General features: G+C 41.9%; 1 protein-coding gene across 1 annotated transcript in view; it reads left to right on the top strand.

The window, feature by feature from the left end:
• Positions 1–26,700, top strand: part of B3GLCT (beta 3-glucosyltransferase) — a 124,667-nt gene that overhangs the window by 7,433 nt on the left and 90,534 nt on the right. The window contains exons 2-4 of the mRNA XM_035718567.2: positions 7,064–7,113; positions 16,700–16,739; positions 22,297–22,406. Of these exons, the coding sequence (XP_035574460.1) occupies positions 7,064–7,113; positions 16,700–16,739; positions 22,297–22,406 (200 nt within the window). The remainder of the gene's footprint in view (positions 1–7,063; positions 7,114–16,699; positions 16,740–22,296; positions 22,407–26,700) is intronic.

The raw sequence follows: 26,700 nt of genomic DNA, 5'->3' as shown, positions 1-26,700 counted from the left end.
GATGTGTTTCAGGTGGAGTAGGATCAATAGGGGTAGGTACTGAGCGGCTCAAAAGAGGACTATCATGTCTGTGTGCTCACTGCCACACTTGAGAGGCCAGGCCCCCCACCGCCAAAAAACAAACAAACAAACAAAAAAACCCACTTCATCACTTCTCTTGGTGGATCACCTAGTAAATGGTGCAGAACCCATGGAATGGGGCATAGCAGTTCCCTGGCCCTAAATGATGTCCAGCTGTCTCCTTGTGGAATTGTGGGGCATCCTCCCCAGTGCTGCACATCACTTCCTGAATTTGCTTTTTGGTACCTGAGCAAAACTCTTTCTTCCCATAGGCTGGGTACTGTCCTGAACCTGTACATGCACCAACTTACTTCGTTCTTGTTTTGTTACCCCCTTTTACAGGGATGGAGGCAAAGACCCTGAGAGCTCAAGTCACTGGCCCTATGGCACCTAGCTACTAAGTGGCAGAGCCTAGATTTGATGGCACGAGGTGTGAGTCTAGATTCTGTGTACCTGACCAGCATGCTGTGCTAGTCCTCCTAGTGCAGTGGGGCCTGGAGGCCAGGTCTCCTGTACTGCAGCCCCTTCCCATTGCACTTAAGAAGCTTTAGGGAGAGAACGCCTTAAAAGAACATCTTATAAACTCCTTAAACTACTGTCATCTCTTTAGCTTCTCTCTGCCTGGCCATTCATTTTTTTCATCTTTTTTTTTAATAATTTTATTTTTTATTGGTGTTGAATTTGCCAACATATAGAATAACACCCAGTGCTCATCCCCTCAAGTGCCCCCCTCAGTGCCCGTCACCCAGTCACCCCCACCCCCCACCCACCTCCCCTTCCACCACCCCTAGTTCGTTTCCCAGAGTTAGGAGTCTCTCATGTTCTGTCTCCCTTTCTGATATTTCCCACTCATTTTTTCTCCTTTCCCCTTTATTCCCTTTCACTATTTTTTATATCTTTACAGTTGTGTCCTGAAATGTTGGAGTTCCCTCACACTTCTGTCTTTCCATCTAGTCTTGTGGCTTTGGTTCCCTTGGACTGTGGGGACACTGTTGGCACCTCTCCTCTTGACCTGGGTACAGGCTAGGGCTGGATATATTGCCTTGAATGTCCCCAGCATCTCAGGATATTGGGAACTAAGCTGGCTTTTCTGCTCCCCTTGCTTCTTTCTCCAGCTTGTGAAGGGCCCTGGCACATACCTAGCCACTCCCTCTGAAACCCCAACTCACCCACACTGCTCTCTCTCCCTCACCAGCCCCTCCGGACTTTCCCTTCCCCACCCCATCCACTGGTAGGGTCTGCTAGTAGCCTGTAGGTTCTGCTGCTTTAATAGCCCAACACCTGCTTTTGCTCACAACCTGCTGTGCCCCGGCAGTGCCTCACCTGAATTCCTTCTCTTATCTCATTACCTGGCTCCATGGGCTTCCCAGGTGGCATGTTTATGCCTTGTTTTTTGGTCCCTCCACAGCCCACCCAGTGCTACTCTACAAACCTGTCTAAGACACACATTTCAGCATGGCATTGGGTTTCTTAGAAGCTTTTCATGGCCCTCACAATAAAAACAGACTCTGACTAACACTGACCCCTTTCATAATACAGCCTCTATTGTCTCATCTCTAGCCCCAGTACTCCCCTTCCCCAAGTATCTATGCCCTAGTCTCTCCCCTCCACCACAAGTGTCCGTGCCCCAGCACATCCTTCCCCCATATATCTGCCTCACTGTCTCCCCTGCCCCTAGGTGTCCATGTGCCAGTGCTCTCTCCCTTCAGGTGTCAGTGCTCAGGGTACACTGGACTATTAACCAAGCTTTGTTGCAGAAGCCTATTTCCAGGCCTCCTTGCTCTTGTAACCTGAAGTCTCTGCTGCCTAGAATATACTGCCTCAATCATGACGTTGAGCTTGGTACAAGTAGTGCTTAGGTCTCTGGAAGCCTCCCCTTCCCTCTGCTGCCCTGCCTTGGGTAAGATGCTCTCTGTTCCCACCCTAGGTGCTCCCTTACGGACTCCCGTTAGAATGACAGTCATTAGAGTGGACACTTGAGGGCTTGGTTGTTGACCAAGGGACCTGTGTGTCACTTAGCTCCTTGGGCAGCTGCTGCTTCATCTTATCCAGCCCCTAGCATGACATGTGGCACTAGTAAACGCAGCCACTCTCTGATTTTCTGTTGCACAAATGAAAATGTAAACTAATAGTAATGACAATAGCTGCTAAGGCCCAAAGCATTTAGCATGTGCCAGGCCCTGTTCTAGAAAAATAACGCATGCTAAATCATTTGATCTGTGGCTGCATGTCAGGGCTGGTTGTGTCCTGGGCCCATGTGGAGTGCGAGGAGGTGGGGGCTCCATCCTCAGATTGGGCGGTGGTGCCTCAAGGTACATGGATGGAGCTGGTGCCCAGCACGTGCACCACCCCAGGGACAGCAGATTTGTCTGAAGAGGAGGAAGGAAAGGCAGGCTCGGTCCCCATCGCTGGGTCGATGCGTTTGTTGTTTCCCTGTAGCTCTGCTGCCGTGGATTATCTTCAAAGCAGGTAATCAGAGCTAAGTAAATGGTCTGTGGGCTGTGCATCCTAGCGCTTTGGGCCTCCCCTCCTCTGGACCACCTGGAATTCAGCCTGGAAAGCTCTGGGGAGCTGGAGCCACTCAGGGAGGAGCTGTGCTGGGTGAAACATTTTGTAAGTAGGTCACAGGAAAGCGAGTGAAGCCCCACAGGCTCCCTCTCACAGTGTGTCAAAAGGAAATGTGGGGCAGAGCCAGTATGAGACCCTGGGCCTTGCAGGGGTCCCGGCTGCAAGCTTCCGGGGGTGTGCTGGGGCTTTGTTCTGGATGGTGGGGCTGGGGACACCCACTTTCATTTCCTCCCTCCCGGCTTCAGCGTAGGGCCCGCGACCACCTAGACACCGCCCAGACTGACAGTGATCATTGCACCACCAGCGGCATCATTGCAGCATCTCCCGAGCTTTTAATATGCTGAGCTGCACGCTAAATGCTGTGTCCATTATCTCACTTAATCCTGGCAGCACCCCTCTGACTGGGGTTATTTAGTGTCTCAGTGTGTTTTTTTTTTTTTTTTGTGTTTAACACGGTTTCTATGATGGATGTTCCTGGGAGAATCTGGGAGGACATACCAGGGACTAGGAACAAAACGGAGTTAGGAGCTAGGAGGTACACTCATCTTTCCTGCATGGGCATGGGGTCCCTCGCTCCCTCCCAGGAAAAAGAAAAGAAACTTGATTAGTGTTGCTTAAATGTGTTGCAATTAATTCCTCTTCAGTTTTCTGGCACTCTGGGGGCTTAGGCTGGCCTATAAATCTTAGTCCCAGGTTACTTGTAAAATCTTGATTTATCTCTTAGAATAGGTATGCTAACACATTAGTTGGCTTGAATTATTTAAAGTTATCTCGGAAAGGTCTTATTTCTATTGCCCGTCCTGATTTGCACTTTAAATATAGTTCCCTGTAGCAATTCACAGGAATTCATGTTGAAAATAGAAAAGGGAAAATTACTTTTAAACAGCAGTTTGGCATATAAGAGCATGATTTACCTTGGAATAGTTCTCCAAGTGCACATTAAGGCCAAGCTTTCAAGAATATTTTTTCCCCACTGACTCTGGAAATTAGTGTGAAGCTAAACAGCAAACATCCAGCCCCAGGTGGCCACTCCCTTTGGCAGAGTTGGGGGATCATTTCCTCCCTCCTCCTTCCCCCCACCTCTCAGGCACACCATGTTAAAGCCCCACTGTGTGTTCTTATTAGGGTCATTGAAGGTGACAGGTAATTTCTTCGCTTGCTGATTTTTCTCACTTTCTCCTTTAATTTTACCATTTCTCCTGCATTTGCAGCAACTGTGAAAGCCAAGATTTTGTTGGTAGGAATTGTGTAAAGGATTCATTATTTTAAGAGTGGGTTTATTAGTGGCATAGCATATTCTGTGCCTTCAAAATGCACTTGGTTCCTTGGTGATTTGTTTTATTTAGATTGTAGAAACATAAAGATAAAACCAACTAGTATTTCTGTAAATATTAAATGAGGGTTATCTTGCCATATGATTTACTCTTATACCTAAAAGTAACTGATACATTTCTTACTTTATTGCTTTACTTGTTTATTTTTTAAGTAAGTTCCATGCTCAATGTGGGACTTGAACTCATGACCCCAAGATCAAGAGTCACATGCTCTACTGACTGAGCCAGCCAGGCACCTCCTTGTTATTGCTTTAAATATTGTCTACTTTATTTCTGTCATGGGGAAAAAAGGAGTTCTTAATTTCACAGCAGAGTATGATCGGGACAAATGACAGGTGTGTGTGTGTGTGTGTGTGTATGTGTGTGTGTGTTTTAAAGATTGTATTTATTTATTCATGAGAGACACACAGCGAGAGGGGCAGAGACATAGGCAGAGGGAGAAGCAGGCTCCCCGTGGGGAGGCTGATGTGGGACTTGATCCCAGGACCCTAGGATCATGCCCTGAGCCAAAGGCAGACGCTCAACCACTGATCCACCCAGGCGTCCCTCTGTGTGTGTGTGTGTGTGTGTGTGTGTGTGTGTGTGTGTGTGTTTAAGGATATTTTAACTTTAGGCCTTTGTATTTTCAAAGGGAACTAAAGTCTAGTTTACTCTTCATTTAAGTGTTGCCTGGATAGAGGTATGCTATCTTGATTATGACAAGGAGGATTTGTGGAATTCACTTATTTTATTGGGAATGTCTTCTCTCCATATAATTCCTACATGAAACATTGTCAAATGACATTAGTTGCTTGCTTATGAAAGGCGATGTGTTAGTAACTCTCAGAACCAATACCAAATAAAGACATGTTTTCTTCAGTATAGAGTCTGCATTCTACAGGGCTTTCATGTTGACATACTCTTCTTTTTACATAGCCATCTGGCCTGCAAAAAAAGTGAGGAAAGACTAAATCCTGGTTATTAGATGATGAGTCACTGAACGTGTTAAACCGAGAAGGTTTTTTTATCTTGACGAAAGAAGGAATTCTAGCCCAGAGAGCTTTGACTGTCTGTTTGAAATTAAGAATTGATGGAGTCAGCAGAGAAGGATTTTGAACTAAGAGTTGTGTCTTACTTAGATTGACCACGGTTTTTGTATCCTGCAAGTTGTTGGAATGTTCTCTCTCTTGGAAATCTGTGGTGCTGAGTGATATTAACGTGTGGTGACTTCCCTATATACTATTCATTAATAGTTCTATTTTTGGTATCTTCTTGAGGGCTTTAAGTATGCATGCTAGTTTGGAGGAAATAAAATATGACAAAACCAAAGAATTAAATACCCAGAAGAATTTAAAATGGTGTTTGGGGTTAAATCTCTCCTTTCTTCTTAGAATTTAATGATGATTTGGGCTTTGTGGTTGCCTTCTTTTGTCTGTGTGTGTGTCTCTCTCTATGTGTGTGTGTGTGTGTGTATGTGTGTGTGTGTAAAATGAGAAAGCAGATCAGACACTCCTGAGAATAAGTTGGTGTTGGAGGACACACTAAATTCCTTTATTTTGCTTGGTGGATGCTACCTAGAGGAAGGAGTAAACAGCCTGTAAATAATGGGAATAATGGGATCCCAGCGCCATTGTAAAGACTTGCATTTATTCATTCATTGATTCATTCATTTGATAAATATTTATTGATGTCCTCTGTGTGCTGGCTGTGTTCTAGATATGGGGCAGATGGTAAATAAAATCACATTCCTGCCTTCATGGAGCTTACAATAAACTAATATGTAAGACAAGCAAAAAAACACATCAATACATATTATATTAGTGGTGGTAAGTGCTCTGGAGGAAAAGAAAAAGTGGGGAAGGTAAGGAGGGGTGGAGTTGGGGATTTATTGTTTATATGAGGTGGTCTCAGGGAGGCCTCCTGTAACACCTGCTGTTAACTAAATTCTACACATAGAGGTTCCTTTGGCTTACATTTCAGTTCCACCCTGCCTTTTGAAATGTCATCCCAGAAATGGAAATGATTAAATGACGTCAGTCATTTGCTTCTTAGTGTGAATGTTTTCGATTATTTCCTTTGAGCATGTGTTATGTGGAGAGAGAATTTGAGGCAGTGGCTGTCTGAGCTTTAGGGTGGGGAGGGACCAGAGGGGGGTTCTGAATGGGGGAGGTGGTCTGTTGCTTCTCAGGAGAGTCTCTTCTGTGACATGGGGGAAACCTACTGCTGAAACTCCTTGTATGATACTACTGTTTCATGGAATCAGCTGTCCTGCACTTTTAGTACATTACTGCCCTATGGCATTGCCCATTTTCTCCTGGGGATGCTAATTAGAGAAAGCAGACTCTATGAGGTGTTTTCCTCTTAGCTCCTCAGGAGGCATGCACTATAAAATTAAAGTATGTTATTTTTTTGTCCACTTAACCTTCCTGACTATTGGGTTTATTTTGCTTTGTATTTCCCAAGTGTTTCTGTCATGTTGTTTTGTTTTTCTTGTTCTTCTTCTAAATGTAGAGCCCAGGTGTGTCTGTAGGGATATCTTTATCTGTTTATGGGCTCCAACTCAAAACATTAAATCATTCTAAATAGAGAATGATTTTAACTCCCTGACTCTCTTGGCCACATCGCCGTAGTGGGCTCTGTTACCTCCTGCCTGCATGTGGCAGCATTATCTGCACCCCGCTCCTAACCTGGCAGCCCCTGAGACTGAAAGCTTGCCCCAGATTTAGCTCTGTTGCCTGCCAGGCTCTGGCAGTGATTATGTGAGTAGGAATTTGTACTGCTTCCCTCTGGATTCTCGGGAATTCCCCTTCCCAGAATCGAGGTTGCTAAGAAGGTGTACTTTGTACCCGTAGACACAAAACAGTATACAGATTCTAATTTCTTTGATGTAGTATTTTTTAAGCTGGTAGCCTAAGCACGTTGGCTCCCCACCGACGAATAATTTCAGGTCCAGTGATGAAGGTGGCCTGCGGTGCTGGTTTGTAGCAATGCAGCTGCTTTTAAAAATGAGCAAAGTGTGTCTTATTGAAGTACTCCTTTTTCCTTATTTTAAGCACCAGTGTTGAATGTGAGAATGAATCCTGATTGATAATTTTCGTGTAAAAATGTTTTCTCTTTTCCAGCTTTTGCTTTGGTTTCTGAAGATACAAAGAAAGAGGTCAAGCAATCTAAGGTACTTTTCTCATCAAATTTACTCTTCCTGTCGGAGATTCATTTGTATTTTTTTTAATGGGAGCTATAATAATTTCATCTTTCAATAGTTACCAATTTTTTTAATGAATTAATGAAATGTTGGTCAACATAGATTTTTAATCCCTAGTGGCAACCTACAGATAAGGTGGATGAAAAAAAACCCTTTAATAGTTAAAGCGAAAAAAAAAAAAAAAAAAAAAAAGAAAGAAAAAGAAAAAAAAATAGTTAAAGCAGACCAAGTAGGTTTCACATTTCATTTTAAGAAAAAGTATTTTGAAATGGAGTAAGACATTTTAGAAGCTTGCTTGGATACTGTGGTTTTCTCTAGTCTGATTGCATCTAAACTTGGGCTTCATTTTCCCAGTCTGAGAAAGTAGTCTTAGGCTATGTCCCCGGGGTCACAAGAGCCTGAGTATCCTTCTCTCTGAAGGTGGCACTGCGTAAGAGACCCCAGAGGTGACTTCCAGGCTCCTTGCACAGTTGTACCCAGGAACCTCGGATAGACCCCAGGGGACCAATGGAGATAGGACAACACTTACCCAGATCTCAGAGCTGCTGCTTTTTTCATCATTGATCATGTTCAAGAACTTCACCTAGAGTTTACCATTTAGGCTTTGCATTAGATGAGTTTAGCAGATGAGAAAGAGAAACAATATATTTTTTTAAATGAGAAATGGTAGTTTAAGAATATCAATTGTCTTGGGATGCCTGTGTAGCTCATCTGTTTAGCACCTGCCTTTGGCCCAGGGCTTGATCCTGGAGTCCCGGGATAGAGTCCCACATTGGGCTGCCTGCAAGGGGCCTGCTTCCCCCCTCTGTGTCTCTGCTTCTGCCTCTGTCTCTCATGAATAAATAAATAGAATATTTTATTAAAAAAAAGAATATCAGTTGTCTTTATCATGTTAGTTAAGACTCAGTTGACTTTATTTTTTTTTTATCCCACAATTAGTGTAAAAGCATTTTTTAATAGGAACTCTCTTTTGTCAACAGAGTATTATCTGTTCTAACTGTATTGTAGGTTTCCTATACAGGAACAATAATAATGATTTCCTTTGGTTTTAAGATCCTTTGTGTTTAATAAAACATTTTCCGATATTTCACTTAATTTGATTTTCCCAGTGATCCTCAATGATCTCAATTGCTAAGCAAACAGATATTCCCATGTATAGGCATACCTCGGGGCTAGTGGGTTTGGTTCCAGACCACTCCAGTAAAGTGAATACTGCAATAAAGCGAGTCAAATGAATTTTTTGGTTTTCACTGCATAATGAAAGTTGTGTTGATACTATATTGTAGCTTGTCAAGTGTGCAATAACATGATTAAAGCATATACCTCAAATGTAAAGTACTTTATTGCTAACAAAAAATGCTAACCATCACTCCATCACTTTTGCTTTTAGCGAGTCATAATCTTTTTGCTGGTGCCTCCACCAGCTCTTGCCTCAGTGTCAGTAGCTACTGACTGAGGTGCGTGGTGGTTGCTGAAGGCTGGGGTGGCAGTGGCAATATCTTAAAATAGGACAACAATAAAGTTTGCCCCATCAATTCACTCTTCCTTTCACCAATGATTTCTCTGTAATGTGTGATGTTGTTTGATAGCCTTCCGCAGTAGGACTTCTTTCAAAACTGGAGTCAGTCCTCTCAAACATCTGCTGTTGTTTTATCTCCTAAGTTGATGTACTTTCTAAACCCTTTGTTGTCATTTCAACAATCTTTACCATGTCTTCACCAGGAGTAGATTCCATCTCAAGAAGCCACTTTCTTTGCTCATCCATGAGAAGCAACTCCTCATCTGTTCAAGTTTGATCATGAGATGGGCCCATTTTTTAAAAAAATTGAATTAGAGTTGACACATACTGTTACATTACTTTCAAGTGTACAACATACTGAGTAGACAAGTCTGTACATTCTGCTGTGCTCCCCACAAGTGTAGCTCCCATCTGTCACCGTACACTACTGTAATACCATTGACTCTATTCCCTGTGCTGTGCCTTTTATCCCTATGACTTATTCATTGCATAACTGGAAGCCCATACCTCTCACTCCCCTTCATCCATTTTGCCCATCTCCCCCATCCAGTTCCACTTCTAATTTTAGTCCTCTTGCTATTTCCTTGACAAATGTAGTTATTTACTGCCTCTGCTGAAGTTTTGAATCCCTTAAAGTCACCCACAAGGGTTAGAATCAACTTCTTGCAAACTCCTGCTAACGTTCATATTTTCACCTCTTATCATGAATCCTGAATATTCTTTATAACAGGTAGAATCTTCTTTGCCCAGATCCATCAGAGAATCATTACGAGGTCATTAGCCTTATGAAATGTGTTTCCTTTTATTTATTAATCTTTAATTTTAAAGAATTTTCATTCCAGTTTAGTTAATATACAGAAGTCATATGGTTTCACATGTACAATGTAGCAATTCAACAATTCCATGTATTACTCAGTGCTCATCAAGATAAGTGTACTCTTAATCTCATTCACCCATTTCCCCTATCTCCCTACCCATCTCCCCTCTGGTAACCATCTGTTTGTTCTCTATAGTGAAGACTTTTTTCTGTTTCTTGTTTTGTCTCTTTTTTCCCCTTTGTTCATTTGTTCTTAAATTCCACATATGAATGAAATCATATGGTATTTGTCTTTCTCTGACTAGCTTATTTTGCTTACCATCATACTCTGGCTCCATCCATGTTGTTGCAAATGGAAAGATTTCATTTTTTTTTATGGCTTAATATTCCATTGAATATATACACCACATCTTCTTTATTCATTTAATGATGGCACTTGGGTTGCTTCCATAATTTGGCTATTGTGAGTAATGCTGCAGTAAGCATAGGGATATCTATCTGTCTGTCTGTCTATCTATCTATCTATCTATCTATCTATCTATCTATCGTCCTCCTTTTGAATTAGTGTTTTTTATTCTCTGGGTAAATACCCAGTGGTGCGGTTGCTGGATCATAAGGTAATTGTATTTTTAGTTTTTTGAGGAACCTCCATACTGTTTTCAATAGTGGCTGTAAACAGTTTGCATTTCCACTAATGGTGCATGAGGGTTCCTTTTTCTCTTCATCCTTGCCAACATTTGTTTCTTGAGTTTTTGATTTTAGCCATGAAATGTGTTTCTTAGATAAGACTTGAAAGTCAAAAACTCTTTGATTCATTGGCTGTAGAATGGATGTTGTGTCAGCATGCATGAAAATAACATTCATCTCATTGTCTCCATCAGAACTCTTGGGTGACCAGGTGCATTGTCAATGAGCAGTAATATTTTGAAAGGAAATTTTTTTTTGAGCAGTAGGTCTCAACGGTGTGCTTCAAATATTTAGTAAACCATGTTGTAAACAGATGAGCTGTTATCCAGGCTTTGTTGTTCCATTTATAGAGCACAGGCAGAGTAGGTTTAGCATAATTCTTAAGAGCCCTTGGATTTTCAGAATGGTCAGTGAGCATTGGTTTCAGCTTCGAGTCATCAGCTGCATTTGCCCCTAAAAAAGAGAGTCAGTCTGTCCTTTGAAGCTTTAAAGCCAAGCATTGACTTCTCCTCTGTAGCTATGAAAGTCCTCAATGGCATTTTCTTCCACTAGAAGGCTGTTTTTTCTATGAAGAACCTCTTGTGTAGTGTAGCCACCTCCATTAATTAACTTAGCTAGATAATTCTGGATAACTTGCTATTGCTTCTATACCAACATTTGCTGCTTCACCTTGTACTTTATGTTCTAGAGCTGGCTTCTTCCCTTAAACCTTGTGAGCCAACCTCTGCCAGCTTCAGACTTTTCTTCTACAGTATCCTTACCTCTCTTAGCCCTCACAGAATGACAAAGTTAGGGCCTTGCTCTGGATTAGGCTTGGGTTTAAGGGAATGTTGTGGTTGCTTTGTTCTTCTGTTCAGACCACTCAGAATTTCTCCATATCAGCAAGGTTTCTCTTTCTTATCATTCATGTGTTCAGTGGAGTAGCACTGTTAATTTTTTCCAAGAACTTTTCCTTTGCATTTACAACTTGGATAATGTTTGGTACAAGAGGTCTAGCTTTCAGCCTATCTAGGCTTTCAACATGCCTTCCTTCCTAAGCTTAATTTAAAGTGATTTAAATTACTTAAATCATTTAAATCACATGTGACTTTTCCTTTCACTTGAACACTCAGAGACCACTGTAGGGTTACCAGTTGGCTTATTTCAGTATTGTTGTGCTCAGGGGCTAGGGACCCAGAGAAGAGGGAAGGAGATGGGGAGCAGCCAGTTAGTGGAATGGAACACACACAACATTTGTCATTGATGTTTATAATCTTATATGGATGCAGTTCGTGGCTCCTCAAAACAAATACAATACTGACATTAAAGATCATCATAACCACATGTAATCATAATGAAAAATTTGAAATATTATGAGAATCATTAAATTTTAACACAGAGACACAAAGGGAGCAAATGCCATTGGAAAAATGACACTGATGGACTTGCTCGACAAAGGGCTGCCACAAACCTTCAATTCGTAAAAAACACAGTATCTGCAAAGCATGCTAAAGCAAAGTGCAATAAAATGAGGTATGCCTTTATAGCAGAGAAAACTCACCCTCAAAGAAGTTACATGATTTGAGTGAGGTCATGTGGCAATTAAAAGGTGAAGTCAGAATCTAAATTTCCTGAATCCTTGTATTTTTTCACACTGTAATTTTATATTATGTAACTTTGTGCATTATAACATGTATGTGTGTTTGGCAGTAATAAAGCTTATTTGTAATGAATTTAAAGGGCTACCTAAGTGATATTAATAGGGAATTAAAACTTTGCGCAGTGAATTGAGAATTGTAGCATATACTTTCAAGCGTAGGTTCTAACTCACCTTTTTAAATAGGGAAATATATATATCTGTCTTCTTAAATATATATACACACACACAAACACATATATGCACACACATATATAAATATATATAGAAATAAGGTGAGTCTTGTATCTTAGTGTCATCTTTCATGTAAAGGTATTAAAGTCCTTGAAAAGTGTCCTTAACCCCACCTGCAATTAGGCCATGGAGCAAAAAAAAAAAAAAAAAGCCATTAATCCCCTGAGGAGAGGCAGCGATAAAATGTCTACTATAGACCATACCTGAGACTGGGAGCTAGAGAAGAATTAATTTGTCTAAGGTCGCCCAAGGTCTGTAGATGAACCTGGAGATAGGAGTTAAGGCTCTTAACAACAACCATGGTAATTTGGGATTATCATTAGTTGATTGCCCATGAGGGCTGGTCTCCCCCATGCTGCTCAGGAACAGCCACCTTCTGTCCCCCTCACCTCACTGCTGGCCTTAGGGGCCCAGGCAGGGCTCTCTCTAGAAGGCAGACAGCCCTGCTCAGGGAGGGGTGCCCACCCCATGTAATGTTCAGACTCCCTGGTTAGCATCAGGTGGCTTCACATCCAAATTTTGGGTGCGGCCAGTGCCCTGTTGTACCTCCTGGGGCCTGCCCTCTGGGCCAAGGTTCCTCTCCTAGGTTCCTGGTCCCTGGCACTGACCTGGACTCTGACCTAGCTCAGCTCTCAGGGGAACCTGCTCCCCGCCCCGGCCCCCCACCACCCCCTGGCTTATGCTTCAGGCTGTGATGCTGCCTCAGCCATGGCCATGTATGTGCTTCAGCTTGCACTTTTGCCTGTGGTGGCTTATGACATTGTGCCCTGGGTGATGGAGGGATAGAGTTGGACACTGTGGTTCACTTCCCTTCTCTAACACTGATATGCTGTGGGATTGACTCACCTTCACTGTCTTGGTTTCCTCATCTATGAGATGGGGTGATCTAATTCAGAAAAGCTGTTTTGAAGATTATGTGTGTGTGTCCATCCCTTTAAACAGTGCCACACCCTATTTAAATGTGTACCTGATACGACAACAAGAAGTATGTTACTCAGCCTTGCAAGAGGAACTTTAAAAAAATCAAAAGTAAAAAGAAGGACAATAGACCTTATTGCTTTTTATCAGTTAAATTTCTTTTATGGTGTTAGTTGACTTCATATGAAATAGATGATGATCATGATGAAACAGAGCTGGATTTAACAACTATCGAGCATTTTCTTCAGGTAGATGCTATCTATGCTCAACATTTTATTACTAAATGAAACTCCCACAGCAATCTTGTGATGTAGGTCTTCTAATTGTTATTCCCGTTTTACAGAAGAGAAACTGAGGCGCTAGTTAGTAAGTGGTGGGGGCAGAATTAAAACAAGGACCAGCTTTTAGCTGAGTCCATTGATGAACACATCTTGATCAATTCTTTTTTTTTTTTAAAGACTTTATTTATTTATTCAGGAGAGAGATTGAGAGAGAGAGAGTGAGAGAGAGACAGAGGCAGAAACACAGAGGGAGAAGCAGGCTCCATGCAGGGAGCCCGATGTGGGACTCCATCCCGGGACTCCAGAATCACGCCCTGGGCCGAAGGCGGCGCTAAACCACTGAGCCACCCAGGGATCCCCTGATCAATTCATTTTATTCAACATCGGGGGGCGGGGGGCAGTTGGTTGTTTGCGACTGGGTACAAGATGCCATTTTACTTCTCTTCCTAAAAGATTTTTTTAAAAAAGATTTTTATTTACTCATCAGAGAGAGAGAGAGAGAGAGAGAGGCAGAGGCAGAGACATAGGCGGAGGGAGAAGCAGGGTCCATGTGGGGAGCCCCACGTGGGACTCGATAGCAGGTCTCCAGGATCACGCCCCGGGCCAGAGGCAGGCACTAAACTGCTGAGCCACCCAGGCGTCCCTTAAAAGATTTCATATCAAATTCTTTTGAGGATGTCTTGTCTTTTTTTCATGGAGGATTTGTAAATGAGGCAGTACATATGTGGATTGTGAATGTTGAAATCTATCGTGCCTTAATAAATAAAACCTGTACCAAAGGGTGATTTGGATTTGTCTTTTCTCAGCTAGGGTAAGAGCTGTTTGTGGGGTGGATACATGAGTAAGAAATCTCTTTCCTATCTGAATAACAATTCAGTTGACTCACAAAACTTTGACAGTGAGCACATTTTGACTGAAACTGATAGTCGGTGTAAGAAACATGTGGCAGCAGAGATAATAAAACAAACCACGTATTTCTTCTTAGGAAGAGCTAAGCATTTTCACGAGGGAAGCTGGAGACAGAATTTTAAATGTCCTGTCAATTTGTTCATTTAGTCTAATTTTCTTTCTCAAAGGGGAAATTGCCCAAGACCATTTTGGTTCCATTCAGTTCACTTAACCATTCTAGGATGTTTTACTTTTACAGTTTACAAATTGAGCCATTCACAATTGTTAATCATTTCTGAGCTATTGTTTTCAGCCAGTTGGAGCTGCAGGGCTTAATAACAAATGGAAAGATTTGTAATTTTGGTTGATTTTCTTTGGTTTCACAAAGAGATGTGGTAGGAAGTCCAGTTGGTTTCCAGGGTAAATTAGGAAACAAGGAGTTGAGGGTATTTTTTAAAAATCTTTCAGCTTATTGCTAAAGGAGACTTTTGTTGTGGGTATCACTTGGAGCTCACTCTCAAGTGTGCTTTCTTCTGATGCATATTTTCTGAAGAATACCTCTGGAGAAAGACGGCATACATTATCACTTGGATGTGCAAAAAGAACATTGGAAGGAGCTCAGAAGACCTAGATTTTTATCCTGGTTCTGTGCCTAGAATGACTGTTGGACTTTAGGCAAATCCTTTACCCGTTCGGAGTCTCCATTGTCTCATTTGTAAAAGGGGAGCATTGGTTTACATAATCTCTAATGCTCTCTCTTTTTAAAAACATTATGGTAAAATAAACATAACATTAACCATAACCATAACCATTTCTAAGTGTACAGTTCAGCAGTATTAAGTATATTCATACTGTTGTGCGAACAATCTCCAGGACTCTTTTCGTCTCACAAAACTGAAACTGTCCCCATTAAACAGCTCTCAATTTTCCTTCCCCAGCCCCTGGCAACCACCCTCTACTTTGTTTTTATGAATCACATTGTGCTGTAAGTGGAATCATACAGTATTTGTTTTTTTGTGTCTGGCTTATTTCACTTAGCTTGAGGTCTTCAAGGTACATTGGTGTCATAGCAAGTGCCAGAATTTCCTTCCTTTTTAAAGCTGAATAATATTCCATTGTATATACACTATATTTTCTTAACCACTCCAATGCTATTCTTAAATCTAAGCTTTCAAATTTTCCATGATCCTCACTTCCCAGCCAAAGCTGTGGCCTTGAAAGGAGTGGGCAGCTTGGCCAAGGGGTGGGCAGCAGGTTAACGGTGAATGCTCAGCGGCATTTCTGGTTTCTGAGGCTGGCGCTTCTTCTCCGAGGGCAGACAGACTGTGGAAGATGCAGTGAGTCGATCTGTGCTAACTTATGATGGTAACCTGACTTTGGTTCAGCACAAAGAAGTGGCTAGAGCATTCCAGTATTTTTTAGTGGGCTTTTCCAAAAAGTCCATGTTTCATTAGGATTAAGTAAAATGTCACTTGATCCTGAGGCACAACAGATCAGTACACCACAATGAGGTTCTCCTCTGCTCGGTGGTATTTCTACTCTTGAGACAAAGATAATGGCAGGAAATGCTGCCAAAGGTAGACGGTGTTCTATGTTTCCCTCTCTATCCTCCCTGTCTACCGTCATGATCCCTTTGGCATTCTGAGAATTTACATCTCTGTGTGGCTGCATCTTGGCTTGGAAGCTGTTCCCCATTTTGTTGGTAAAGGCTCATGAATGCATTTCTTGTTGCAGCCTGTGAAGAAAACTGAAGGATATTTGCCACTGTCCAGTTGTTATAATTATAGTGAATGGCAGTCAGAAGCAGAAAAGGGCAATTAGAGGGAAAATTCTTTTGCTGGAGAAGACAGGGAGGATGGCAGATTTAGTGGCTGACACTTTGCACTTTGGCAGAGAAATCTTTTATGAGCCCCTCCCCTAATCTACTCAGGATCAGGACCAGGTATTTCTGTGCCCACGTCTGGATTTCTGTCTTCCAAGCTCTGTAGCTGTGAGATGCTTTTTCTGTGCTCGTGAGTGCTCCTGAGCCACAGGCTGCCTGCTTCCTCGGGCTCTGCTGAGGCCCCCGGTACTGCTCCTCAGGTGGAGGAGCACATCATGGTGATGTTCTGGATGGATGACAGTGTGTCTGAGCCCACAAGATGATAAATACCATAATTAGTGGAGCTCATCTTCATGAGAAACACACTGCCAGCATTGATACTGTTTGTTTTGTTTACCATGCTTTTGAATTCACAGGATTTTTAAATGAACTCACCCCAGAACATTGTGAACCAGTTAAGAGTTACCTTTAGCTCCATCTTACCCAGGAGGAAAGAGGCTCAGTTCAATTAAGTGACTTGTCCAAGATCACATAAGAAAGGGGCAGCCCCGTAGAAGGCTCCTGTCATGATGCAGAAGTGTATCATCTCTGCTCGCTCCCCCATACATTTTGGTTTGTTTCTTTAGGGAAGCATTGCCAAGCTCTCCTCTTCACCGTTTTCCCCTAAATGTTACTGTGTACCATGCATATTTATTTGGTGTTTTGCTAGCTTTGTTACATAGATTTATCTTTTGCTCTTTTGTCCAAAATACAGAATTTGGAGAAAAGTGGTGTCTCAAGGAAAAGTGATATAGGTAAGTAATGTTTTTTTTTTTTTTTTTTTTTTAACTTATGAGTATATACCCAGGTATATATTTCTTATAAATTATATTTCAGTGAAGTGAATTTCTGTTTCTTATTTTATTTATGAGGTAAATATCCTTGGGCAAATACATGTTCCATCTTGGGCCTGACCCAGCATCTACCCTCATGAAGACATGGGGAGAACACTTTTCAGATTGACATGGTGGCATGTGATTTGTACTGGACACAACTGCCAATATGTTAGATTGAATTCATTGACCCTCATTTATTGAGTTTCCAATTAGGGTGGATGACTGCGCCAGGTGGCCACTGTAGGGGCGATGGGGATGAGTAAGACACAGTCTCTGTCATTAGAGGCCCACACTTAGTGGGAGAAAAGGACTAACCTCTGCCTGGAGCCAGATTTTCTACATGTTGACTTGCAGTCATCACTTTCCCTAGAGATCAGCTTACCAATCATATCAGTCAAACTCATCCTGAGAACCCTAGTACAGAAGCAGCTTCTTGGATCTTTGTAGACATCCTGTAGTTTCCCTGGCCCCTCTGTACCCTTACTCATACTCCTTTTCAGAAGATTGTAAGCATCTTCAAAAATGTGACCATGAAGTCACAGTTGTTGTTACTATTGTCATTTTCTTATGAGAAAAATGCCGCAGTGTGTTGAGAGGATAAAGCTGGTGTCTCCTTGGACAGTAGAGAAAGGGCACATTTTCTTTTGTAGGCTTTCCTTTCATAAGCCTGGGTTCTATGGAGTCTAGAAGGCAGGAGAATGACCCTGGGTTTTTTGGGAGGATAGCTTGTGCTGGGGTAGCAGGCATGCATGCCTTCAGCTCTGAGACTGGCAGATTGAAGGAGCCTTGTTGGTTCATTGTCTTTTCTTCTTTATATTATGACATCCTGGATGCTCAGCCACTCCTCCCCACGTGGAGATGTTCTCTATGCAGCCAACATTTGTGATTTTGGGTGTTTGTATGTTTATTTTATGGGAGCTTATGGGGTTTCTGGGGCTCCTTATAGAAAATGATTATATTTTACTTTTAAGGAGGAGGTGGAGGGGGGAACTAAAGAGGGAATCTTAAGCAGGCTCCACCTCTAGCATGGAACCCAATGTGAAGCTTGATCTCACCACCCTGAGATTGTGACCTCAGCCAAAATTGAGAGTCAGACACTAACCAACTGAGCCATCCAGGTGTCCTGAAAAATCTGAAAATGGTGATTAAATGAACTAATGTTGCTAGTCTGGGATATGGGCTTTAAAGTACCAAGGGGAAGTTACCAGAATAAGTAAATCAACATTCTTGCTATTTGACTTTTATCAGAAGAACTGCACACTGATTCCTCATCAGAAAGACAGCAGCAGGATGGAATCCATGTTTGTAAATTACCTCTGACCAGGAAGGATTAGCACTTAATAGGGCATTTGGCACATGATAGGTGCTCAACACCTGAGAAATAGAGAACCTTTGATTTCTTTCTCCTTCAAAGAATTATTATTTCTCCTTTAGGGATCTTTCCTAACCACTTCCTTGGTTCTGTCATCTTTTCTTAATACTCTGCTGCTTACTGTTGGCCTCAGAACCATACGGGTTCTTTCCCAGCCTTGACTGATTTCTTTACCTTCCCCTTCTGGCCCATCATATGCCTGATTGTTGTCAGGCACTCAAGGTATGACCCATTTATTGCCCATTCCTGGAGGAGAAACAATGACCATCTGTCTTGAGTTTTTATAGTGTTTTCGTTGGCAAATTGCAGTGTGTTCAGAGAGGTGTGACCGACGTGATAAGGAAATAGGGGGATTGTCTTATTTAGCTCAGTTGACTGGGCAGCAAGAGCTTGAGAATCAGAGGCTGGAACAGCATAGGCAGAGAAGACTGCCACTAAGGTCAGTCCTGGGGTCTAGACTCAGCCAGAATGTGATCAGTTAGGGAGAGCTCAGGATGTCTGTCAGACAAGTCTTTCTTGGAGCTGAGATGACGAACATCAGGAGTTTGAGTATATAAACAGTTTTTAGCACCTAACTGTGCTAACTTGTCCCTCCCAGTCACCTCCCCGCCAACCCCCAGAATGGAGGTGGGGCTGGATGGCTTCTCAGTGATATTGTGTCATTCATTATTAATAGGGTTTTAGGAACTGGGTTGGGTACACCCTTCCTCTTTTGCCTTATCACCAGTAACTGCCCCATATGGATCTTATTTCTTAGCCATACTGTCACTGTTTTCAGAGCCCTAATTTCACTTACTCTCCCAAACCTTCACTGTTCCTTCTGTCCCTCAAACTCCTCTCACCTCTTCTCTGGGCATCCCCAGGACAGTGTCCTCATGGCTTCTTCTGGGAACTCCCTACTCCTTGGGGTCCCGGATGGCTCTGTGGCCCTACCCCAGTTTGAAAGCTTTTAATCTATAGATCCATTCTCTTAGTGTGGCACTTAAATCCTTCACAATCTGATCTGGCTGAGGCAGCCTCCCTCTCTAACTTTATCACTGACTGTTCCCTTCATCTTTTTCTCAGAAATGCCTGACAGACTCCCCCGGTCATCTACTCCTGATGCTGCAGAGAGAAGGCAGGCTGTGGGCTCTGTGATAACCCTGCTTCCTTCTCTGCCACCCTCTGTGCCTGAGTCTGCAGATAATTGCTGCATTTTAAAGGAAACTCAGGAAATGCCCCTTTCCAGAAACCCTCCTTACATTTGCTCCCCCTCTGTGCTTCTCTAGTTCCTCTGCTTGGCTTTGTGTTGTGAGGGCTGCCTTCTGAACTAGGCTCAGGCTCTTACTTGCTGGGACTGTGCAGCCTTGCACAGAGCTTTGAACTCAATGCAGATTTAGAGATGTTTGCTGGACGAGTGCTCATAGCTCACGTGATCAAGGCATGATGATTTCTTAGTAGCAGAAAAAACAAATACAGCTCAGAGCATGTGACTCCAGTCTAAGCAAAGGGGAAGAATTGACTTTTTTCCTTCTTGTAAAGCCTCTTCCCCATGTGGAAGAACTGTTGTTTTTGTGGGATCGGTGAGAGTTTTGCTTATCTGGTAGAAGAAAAGGCAGAAGTTGATTGCTGCAGAATTAACCTTTTGACAGATGGATTTGCTCTTTTAAAAACTCTATTATGAATTATTTTGAACATACAGGAAGCTACAAAGAGTAATGGGCATCCACGTATCTACCACCTAGTTTAAGAAATATAACATTCCTAACATAGCTGAAGCCTTTTAACTATGATCTTAGTTTGGTGTTTATATCATTCTCATGTAATCTTTTATATTTTCTGGTCACATATGATATGGTATGTATATATATATATATATATATATTTTGCATTTATATAGTATATATCCATCTTACATATATTTGTGCTTATCTTCTCACAGACCATTGATTTATATGGTTATTCCTTTGTAGCTTGTTGTTTTTTTTTTTTTCCCAATCTGTAGGATTCATCTATAATATCCACCTGGATTGATGCATCAAGTGCTAGTTAATTTCCATTGCTGCGTAGTATTCCAATTGTGTATGTTGTTAGTGGATATTTGAGTTGCTTCAAATTTTTTCCTTTTACACAATCCTGCTGTGAGCACTCTTGTTATATATCCTTTTTTTACAGGTATGCAAGTTTCTCAAGGATGATTAGTAGGAGTGGAGTTTCTGGGTCATTGGGAATGTGTGTCTTCAGCTTTATTAAATTTTGCAAAAATTATTCTCTGAGGTTTATTTATTTCATTTCTAACAAAAGTAAGTCTTTATAACTCCTCTTTTGATATGTCACTTAACAGCAATGTTTCAGATAGTAGATAGGATATTACATTTCTGTTGAAATTATCACTTACTTGTTTAAGTCTTATCTGTGTGTCCTATTTATAGAGCCAAGAAACTGATTTGAATTAGGTAGGTAGGTAGGTACGTGGAATGTTCATATTTGTATAAACTCCTACAGGAAAATAATTAGGTCATATTCAGTAGGTTGTTGAGCATTTCCTTTTAAATTTTTTATTAAGTTTTAACCAAAGAGCATTTTGGATTATTTTTAGGATCTAGATGGCTCACTGTGGAGCTATTTGTTGTATGAATATTTGAGTGAGTGAATAAATGAATGGAACTATGGAACTGAACATAGGAACAATAAAATTTAAGGAATAAAATTAAAACCAGGTTACGTCTCTGAATAGAGGTATTAAAGAGAAAGGCACATGGTAGGGGGCAGGTCCCCACCATTGCTGTAAGCCTGCCTGGAAGCTATAGTTTATATGAAGTCTGCCTTCTGCCAATGCCCCTGTCTGGTGGCAGGCTGCTGACATGATGGCTGTTTCTATCTGTTGCTTTATTGTAAGCTCAGAACCTAATGTGTTTCTCCATTGTGGGGACTGAGCAACCCTCTTTGCTGTCAAGCAAGTAGTCTTCCCTGGTCAGGTGGGCCTAACATACTAGGGTTTACTTTTTGCTAGCCATTGTGAGAAAGCTGGCCACCCTGAGGTGAGTCCCTAGGGGGCTAGTAAATACTGCCAGTGTTGTTGTAGATGGGCTTTTATGCAACACTTCATGTTGAAGCCCTGCTCCTATAGAATTGTGGCTGTTTTCCTGGAGATAACACTTAATTCTGGCTAGGTGCCATGGTAAGTAGAGTAGAGATTATTGAGTTATTTATTTGCAAGTACTTGTGACCTAATGGGTCAGAAGCAGTCCCTGTTGAGTGTCATCTTAAAGAGCCATCCAGAACATTCTTGAAGTCATGTATTAGTTTGCTAGGGCTGCTGAAATAAACTACCACAAATTGTGTGCTTAAACAATAGAAATGTGTCTCACAGTTCTGACGGGCAGAAGTCTGAGATCAAGGTGTGGGCAGGGTTGATTTCTTCTGAGGTTGATTTCTTCTGGCTTGTAGATGGCTGTCTTCAGTGTGTGGCTTCACATCATCTTCCCTCAGTGTATCTGTGTCTAGATTTCTCTTTTTGTAAGGATACCAAGTATACTGGGTTAGGTCACACACACCCCCCCCCCCCCCCCCCCCCCCCACTAACAACCTCACTTGAACTTGAGTGCCTCTCTGTAAAGACCCAGCTCCAAGTAAGGTCACATGCTGAAGCCCTAGATGTTAGGACATGAACATATGACATTTGTGGGGTTGGGGCGGGGGACACACTTCAACTCATAGCAGGTAATAGTGCAGTGTAGGATTATGTGTGAGTTGTTAGGCGGCTAGTTGCAAACAAGATTTTCAGCTACTGGGGAGACTAGCATTGTAGACACTTTCCTACTTTCTCACATTTACAGTCATCTTTCGACAGATGTAGGAGCGGATTCACAGTTTGCTACCACAGATTTGATCTAGTACAGTGAGCTTATTTACTTGCTAACTTCTAGGAAGGATGTTTCAGAGATCAGTTTAAAAAGAGATTTTTGTTGCTATGATTACATTTACATTGATTTTTTTTTTCCCCTTAAGAGTTTATGGCCTGAAGGCTTGCCTTACAGCTTTTTTTTTTTTTAAATCCATTTTTAAGTTTATTTCAGTTGTTGAGAAATAAATACCTGAAAGCTTTTTTTCCTTTGGTTCTAGATTTAAAAGGAATTGTATTTGTCATCCAGAGTCAAAGTAATTCTTTTCATGCAAAGAGAGCGGAACAGTTAAAAAAAAGCATCTTAAAGCAAGCAACAAATCTCACACAGGTATGTAGTGATGGCTGGGATGTCTGCTAGTTACTTATTTGTTGTTACTTTCACGTTTTCCAAAGTCCTCCGTCTGTAGATAAAATCCATTTTATTTAGATGAGAGTAACTCTTCTGACTTGTTTGCTTATTTAATACTGACTTGTTTAAAATGCTCTTGTTAATTCCTGATGCTCAAAGCATTGTCTTCTAAATTCTTCCTATTTTTTTTAAAAGACTTGCATAATTCTGTAGGACTCTTGTGGTTTTGTCATAAAGTATAAAAAAAGTGGAAGGAATAACATTTTAAAAGCAAGGCTTAAAATAGTAGGGATAATTAATGTTCAAAATTTTAGTACCAGGTTCTAAGGCAATTTTCATGTTGAAATAACATTTTCATTAACCTTAGTGTGGTGTTTCCTCCATGAGTCTCTTAATCAGTTTTTTAATTGGATATCATTAATTGAACTTTTGAGTTGATTTGTAATGTAATATCCAAGAAGGATTATGGAGAGAAAAATCGACACATGCACGTACATTTTAATAGTGTTTAAAATAGGCATGAACTGAATCTACAGCTGCTATGAATAATGCTGAAGGTCTGAGTAAAGGAAGGTCTACCTTCTTGTCTTGCCATAGAGGTGCTTTCTTCTTTAGCTGAGCAGAAGAAACATCCCTCCCAGCGCGCTCGCTACACTGCATTGCTATGGCCTTTAAGACAGAAGTTCTTGTCTGTAGATGAATTCTATCCCTCAGCTCTCGGCAAGAACTCTTTGACAGGAGATGTGTATCTCTGACCGATTGCTTTCTTTCTGCAATGACTTAAGGAAGGTGGAGATTTACTTCCCCTTACAAATAGTCCTGTTGGTGGATGGGCTAGGGGTTGGCAACTCTGCTCCAGGATCCTTCTGTTTTATTTCATGGGCTGAAATGTCTTGTCCTTGTTGGCATGGTTGGAACTGGTTTACTACCACTACATGGGCATTCCCATTTGTGGAGGACAACCAGGTTCCTTTTAAGGATATGACCTTGAAGTAGTATACATATTTCCATCATTTCCCCCTATATACCATTGTCATGTGGACACACCTAGGCTGGGAAAGGTAATATCTAGTTGGGTAGCCTATGGATCCAGCCAAAACGCCAGGAGTTCTAGTCACTGAAAGGAAGAAGAGACCAATTGACATCTCTGCTAAAGTCAGGATTTTGTTTACACATCAAGGACTCACCTAGTCAGTAGAATTTATCTATGAACCTCTCATTCATTCATTCAATATTTACAGAGCAAAGCACTGAGCACACAGGTAGCAGCAAAGTATAGTCCTTATACTTAAAGAACTCAAGTCCAGGAGAGGAGAGAGGCCCATTAAACAGGCAATTTCAAAGCAAAGTGGCAGTGCAGAAAGACAGTTACTGCATGATTCCACTTACATGAGGTATCTAAAATAATCAAATTCATAAATCAAAGACCAGGGTGGTTGTAACCAGGGGAAGGGGAAATGAGTAATTATTACCTGGCATAAAGTTTCAATTAAGTAAGATGAATAAGCTCTGGGATCTGCATTCCAGCATTGAACTGTGTTGGACACTAAATACTTATTGAGAGGACAGAGCTCATGTTAGGTGTTCTTATCACAAAACAATAAAAATAAAAAAATAAGGTACTATTTCCTAAAATAAGGAAAATAGGTGAGGTTAAGGAGGGGGATAGGAGCAGGGGAGGGTTTCTCTGTAGACAGCCAAGTGATAGCAACCAGGTGAGAAGCAGAAACATGTTGCATAGGAGGTGGGCAGTGTGGATACCAACCTGGAAGGTTAGGTAGGGACCTGATAGCCAGAGTAGCCATGAGCCCTCTTAAGGCCCCAGGGCCTTTCTCAAGGCCTCTAAGGGGGCACTCTGAGCATTTGAGATATATTTGAGATCTGAGACATTTAGCATCCCTGGCTCTTGGCAATACATGTCGGATGAACCAACAGTCACTGTTACCAAAAGCATGGCCAGTTGAAATGACTGCTAGGGAGAGCCAGTAGGGCCTCAGCATGTCAACTCTATATTTTAAAACGATCACTCTGGTATTTGTGAAGAAAGCAGCTGAACTGACCCAAGACTGCGGCAAGGAGTTGTTGGGGGTTGCCTGGGGGTAATGCTGCTCAAAATGAGGGTGCAGACTTCTGCTAGTGCTTCATCACAGGCAGTGTGAGAAGCACTGGACCAGGGGCAAGAGGCAGAGCTGGTGGTGGCAGCGGCCTTAGAGGGGATGTGAGGCCAGAACCAGGGCAGTTTGGGTGAAGGGCTGGAAAGTCAGGACCAGTGCCCAGCAAGGACTGAGGTGGGGTAGGGTGGGGCCACCATCTAAGGCTGAGGATGGGTTTGTAGGTACAAGATGACTTTTGGTTTCTATAGGTGATGTCTGAGGTGGAGGTGTCAGCTGCTGGAGGCTGGATATTTGTTTGCTTTAGACTCAGGAGAGCAGTTTGTCCAGAAGGTGGTGGATTTGGGATCAGGAACATACATAGGTAGTGGCTGAAAGCTTGAAGGTGCTGCTTCCAAGGGGAACAGTGGAGCCCTGGTGAAAAGCAGGGTTTGGGGGCTGGGCAGAGCAGAAGCAGCCTTCTGGGGACACAGGAGTGTGTGAGACACAGAGAAAGTGCGTTGTCTGATTTCAGGAAAACCGAAAAGTCTTGCGGGGACCCCTGCCTGTGCACTTACCTCAGGAGGTGTTGCCACCCAGAGGGCTTTGCTGTTGTTATTGTTATTGTTATTTTTATTCTTAATTGTGGTTAAAAAAAAAAGAAAGCAAGCATGTAAAATTTGCCCTCAGCCATTTTTAAGTGTAAGTACTGTAAAGTACATTCACGTTGTATGCCAATTTCCAGAACTTTTTGTCTTCCCAACTGAAACTGGATCCATACCCGTGACACAACCCTACTTTTCCTTTTCCTTCAGCCCTTGGCAACCAGCGTTCTGCTTGTCTCTATGAATCTGACTATACTATGTACCTCATATAAGTGGCATCACATAGTATTTGTTTTTTTTTTTCTTTTTTTGACTGGCTTATTTTACTTAGTGTAACATCCTCAAGGTTCATCCATGTGGTAGCCTATGACAGGATTTCCTTCAGTTTTATGGTTGAATGATTATCATCATTACTTGGACAGCCTTTCCTCTGGGTCCTGGGGGTAGCCTTGGTCTACCATGATGGCCGTTTTCATCCACAGGCACTACTTTCCTGGAATGCTCCTTTGGTATTCCACATGGGCCCCCCTGCGGTGCCCTTTCACCTACAGGGCCTCTGGCCTGCTTTCAGAATCCAAAGGGAAGCAAGTCCTGCTCTGTCCTCTTTGTACCCCCTGACCTGTGGCATCCAGGGTAACGCCACACACTGACATTAGAAACCGCATTTTTAACTGATACATTTTCTCAGCTTTTAAGTCTTAGAAAACAGTTCCATTTCACTGAAGTATTTACCTTCTCTAGAACTTTATTTCATGCTTCTAATTTTAGGTTTTACATATACTGAATTTTTATTGTCCTTTCTGTTTATCGTTTGTGCTTTAGACAGCCTGTTTAGTAGGTGTCTTAGATTGCCACTAGGTGGCAATATTGGTTTTACATTTAAAGACACGTAATTAAGCAACATCATCAAGCAAACCCTTAATTTCTGTGATAATAAATGGAGTCTAGACTAAAGCAATAAGGAAACTTCCTTTTAATTATAAGATAGTCTATTTTTCTTATTCTGAAATTCTTTCCTGGGATGGAAGCCAGCTATGAATACTGAGGTAGTTATGACAAAACTTTAACACTTGGATTTGATTTGCTCACAAGATCCAGCTCTTTGGTAGTTGAAATGGCCAGAAAGATTTTAGTGTCTGAAACTATGCTTGATACTAGTTAATTTTTTCTCCTTACAGAGTTTTTTATGCTATGTATATGATTAAAAGTCAAATTTTAAAGATCCAAAGGCAGTTGACAGCTAACATAGGGTCTGTGGACAATACTTGGGGTGGTATTGAGATACCCTGACCTAGAACTATGTGAAAATAGGGCAACAAGTTTGACTTCGGAGAATTAAATGAGATGCACAAAACATGGGGAGTGGGACCAAGTCCCTTTAAGAGGCAGGTATGGCTCCCTACTGAAAATTTAACTGGAACTTGTTTTGAGAGATTGACATATTCTTGAGAAAGAATTGACAACTCATTCATCAGCCATGGAAGTGGAGAAAGGGAGAATCTAAGGTAGAAGTTGTCAGGGCATCCCCAGCACTGTGATGGGGAGCATGCTCACTCCTTCGAGGAGGGGTCAATCCCA

The sequence above is a fragment of the Canis lupus genome, chromosome 25, assembly GCF_003254725.2.
Source record: "Canis lupus dingo isolate Sandy chromosome 25, ASM325472v2, whole genome shotgun sequence".
Taxonomy (NCBI): domain Eukaryota; kingdom Metazoa; phylum Chordata; class Mammalia; order Carnivora; family Canidae; genus Canis; species Canis lupus.
This window is presented reverse-complemented; position numbering and strand designations above follow the sequence as displayed.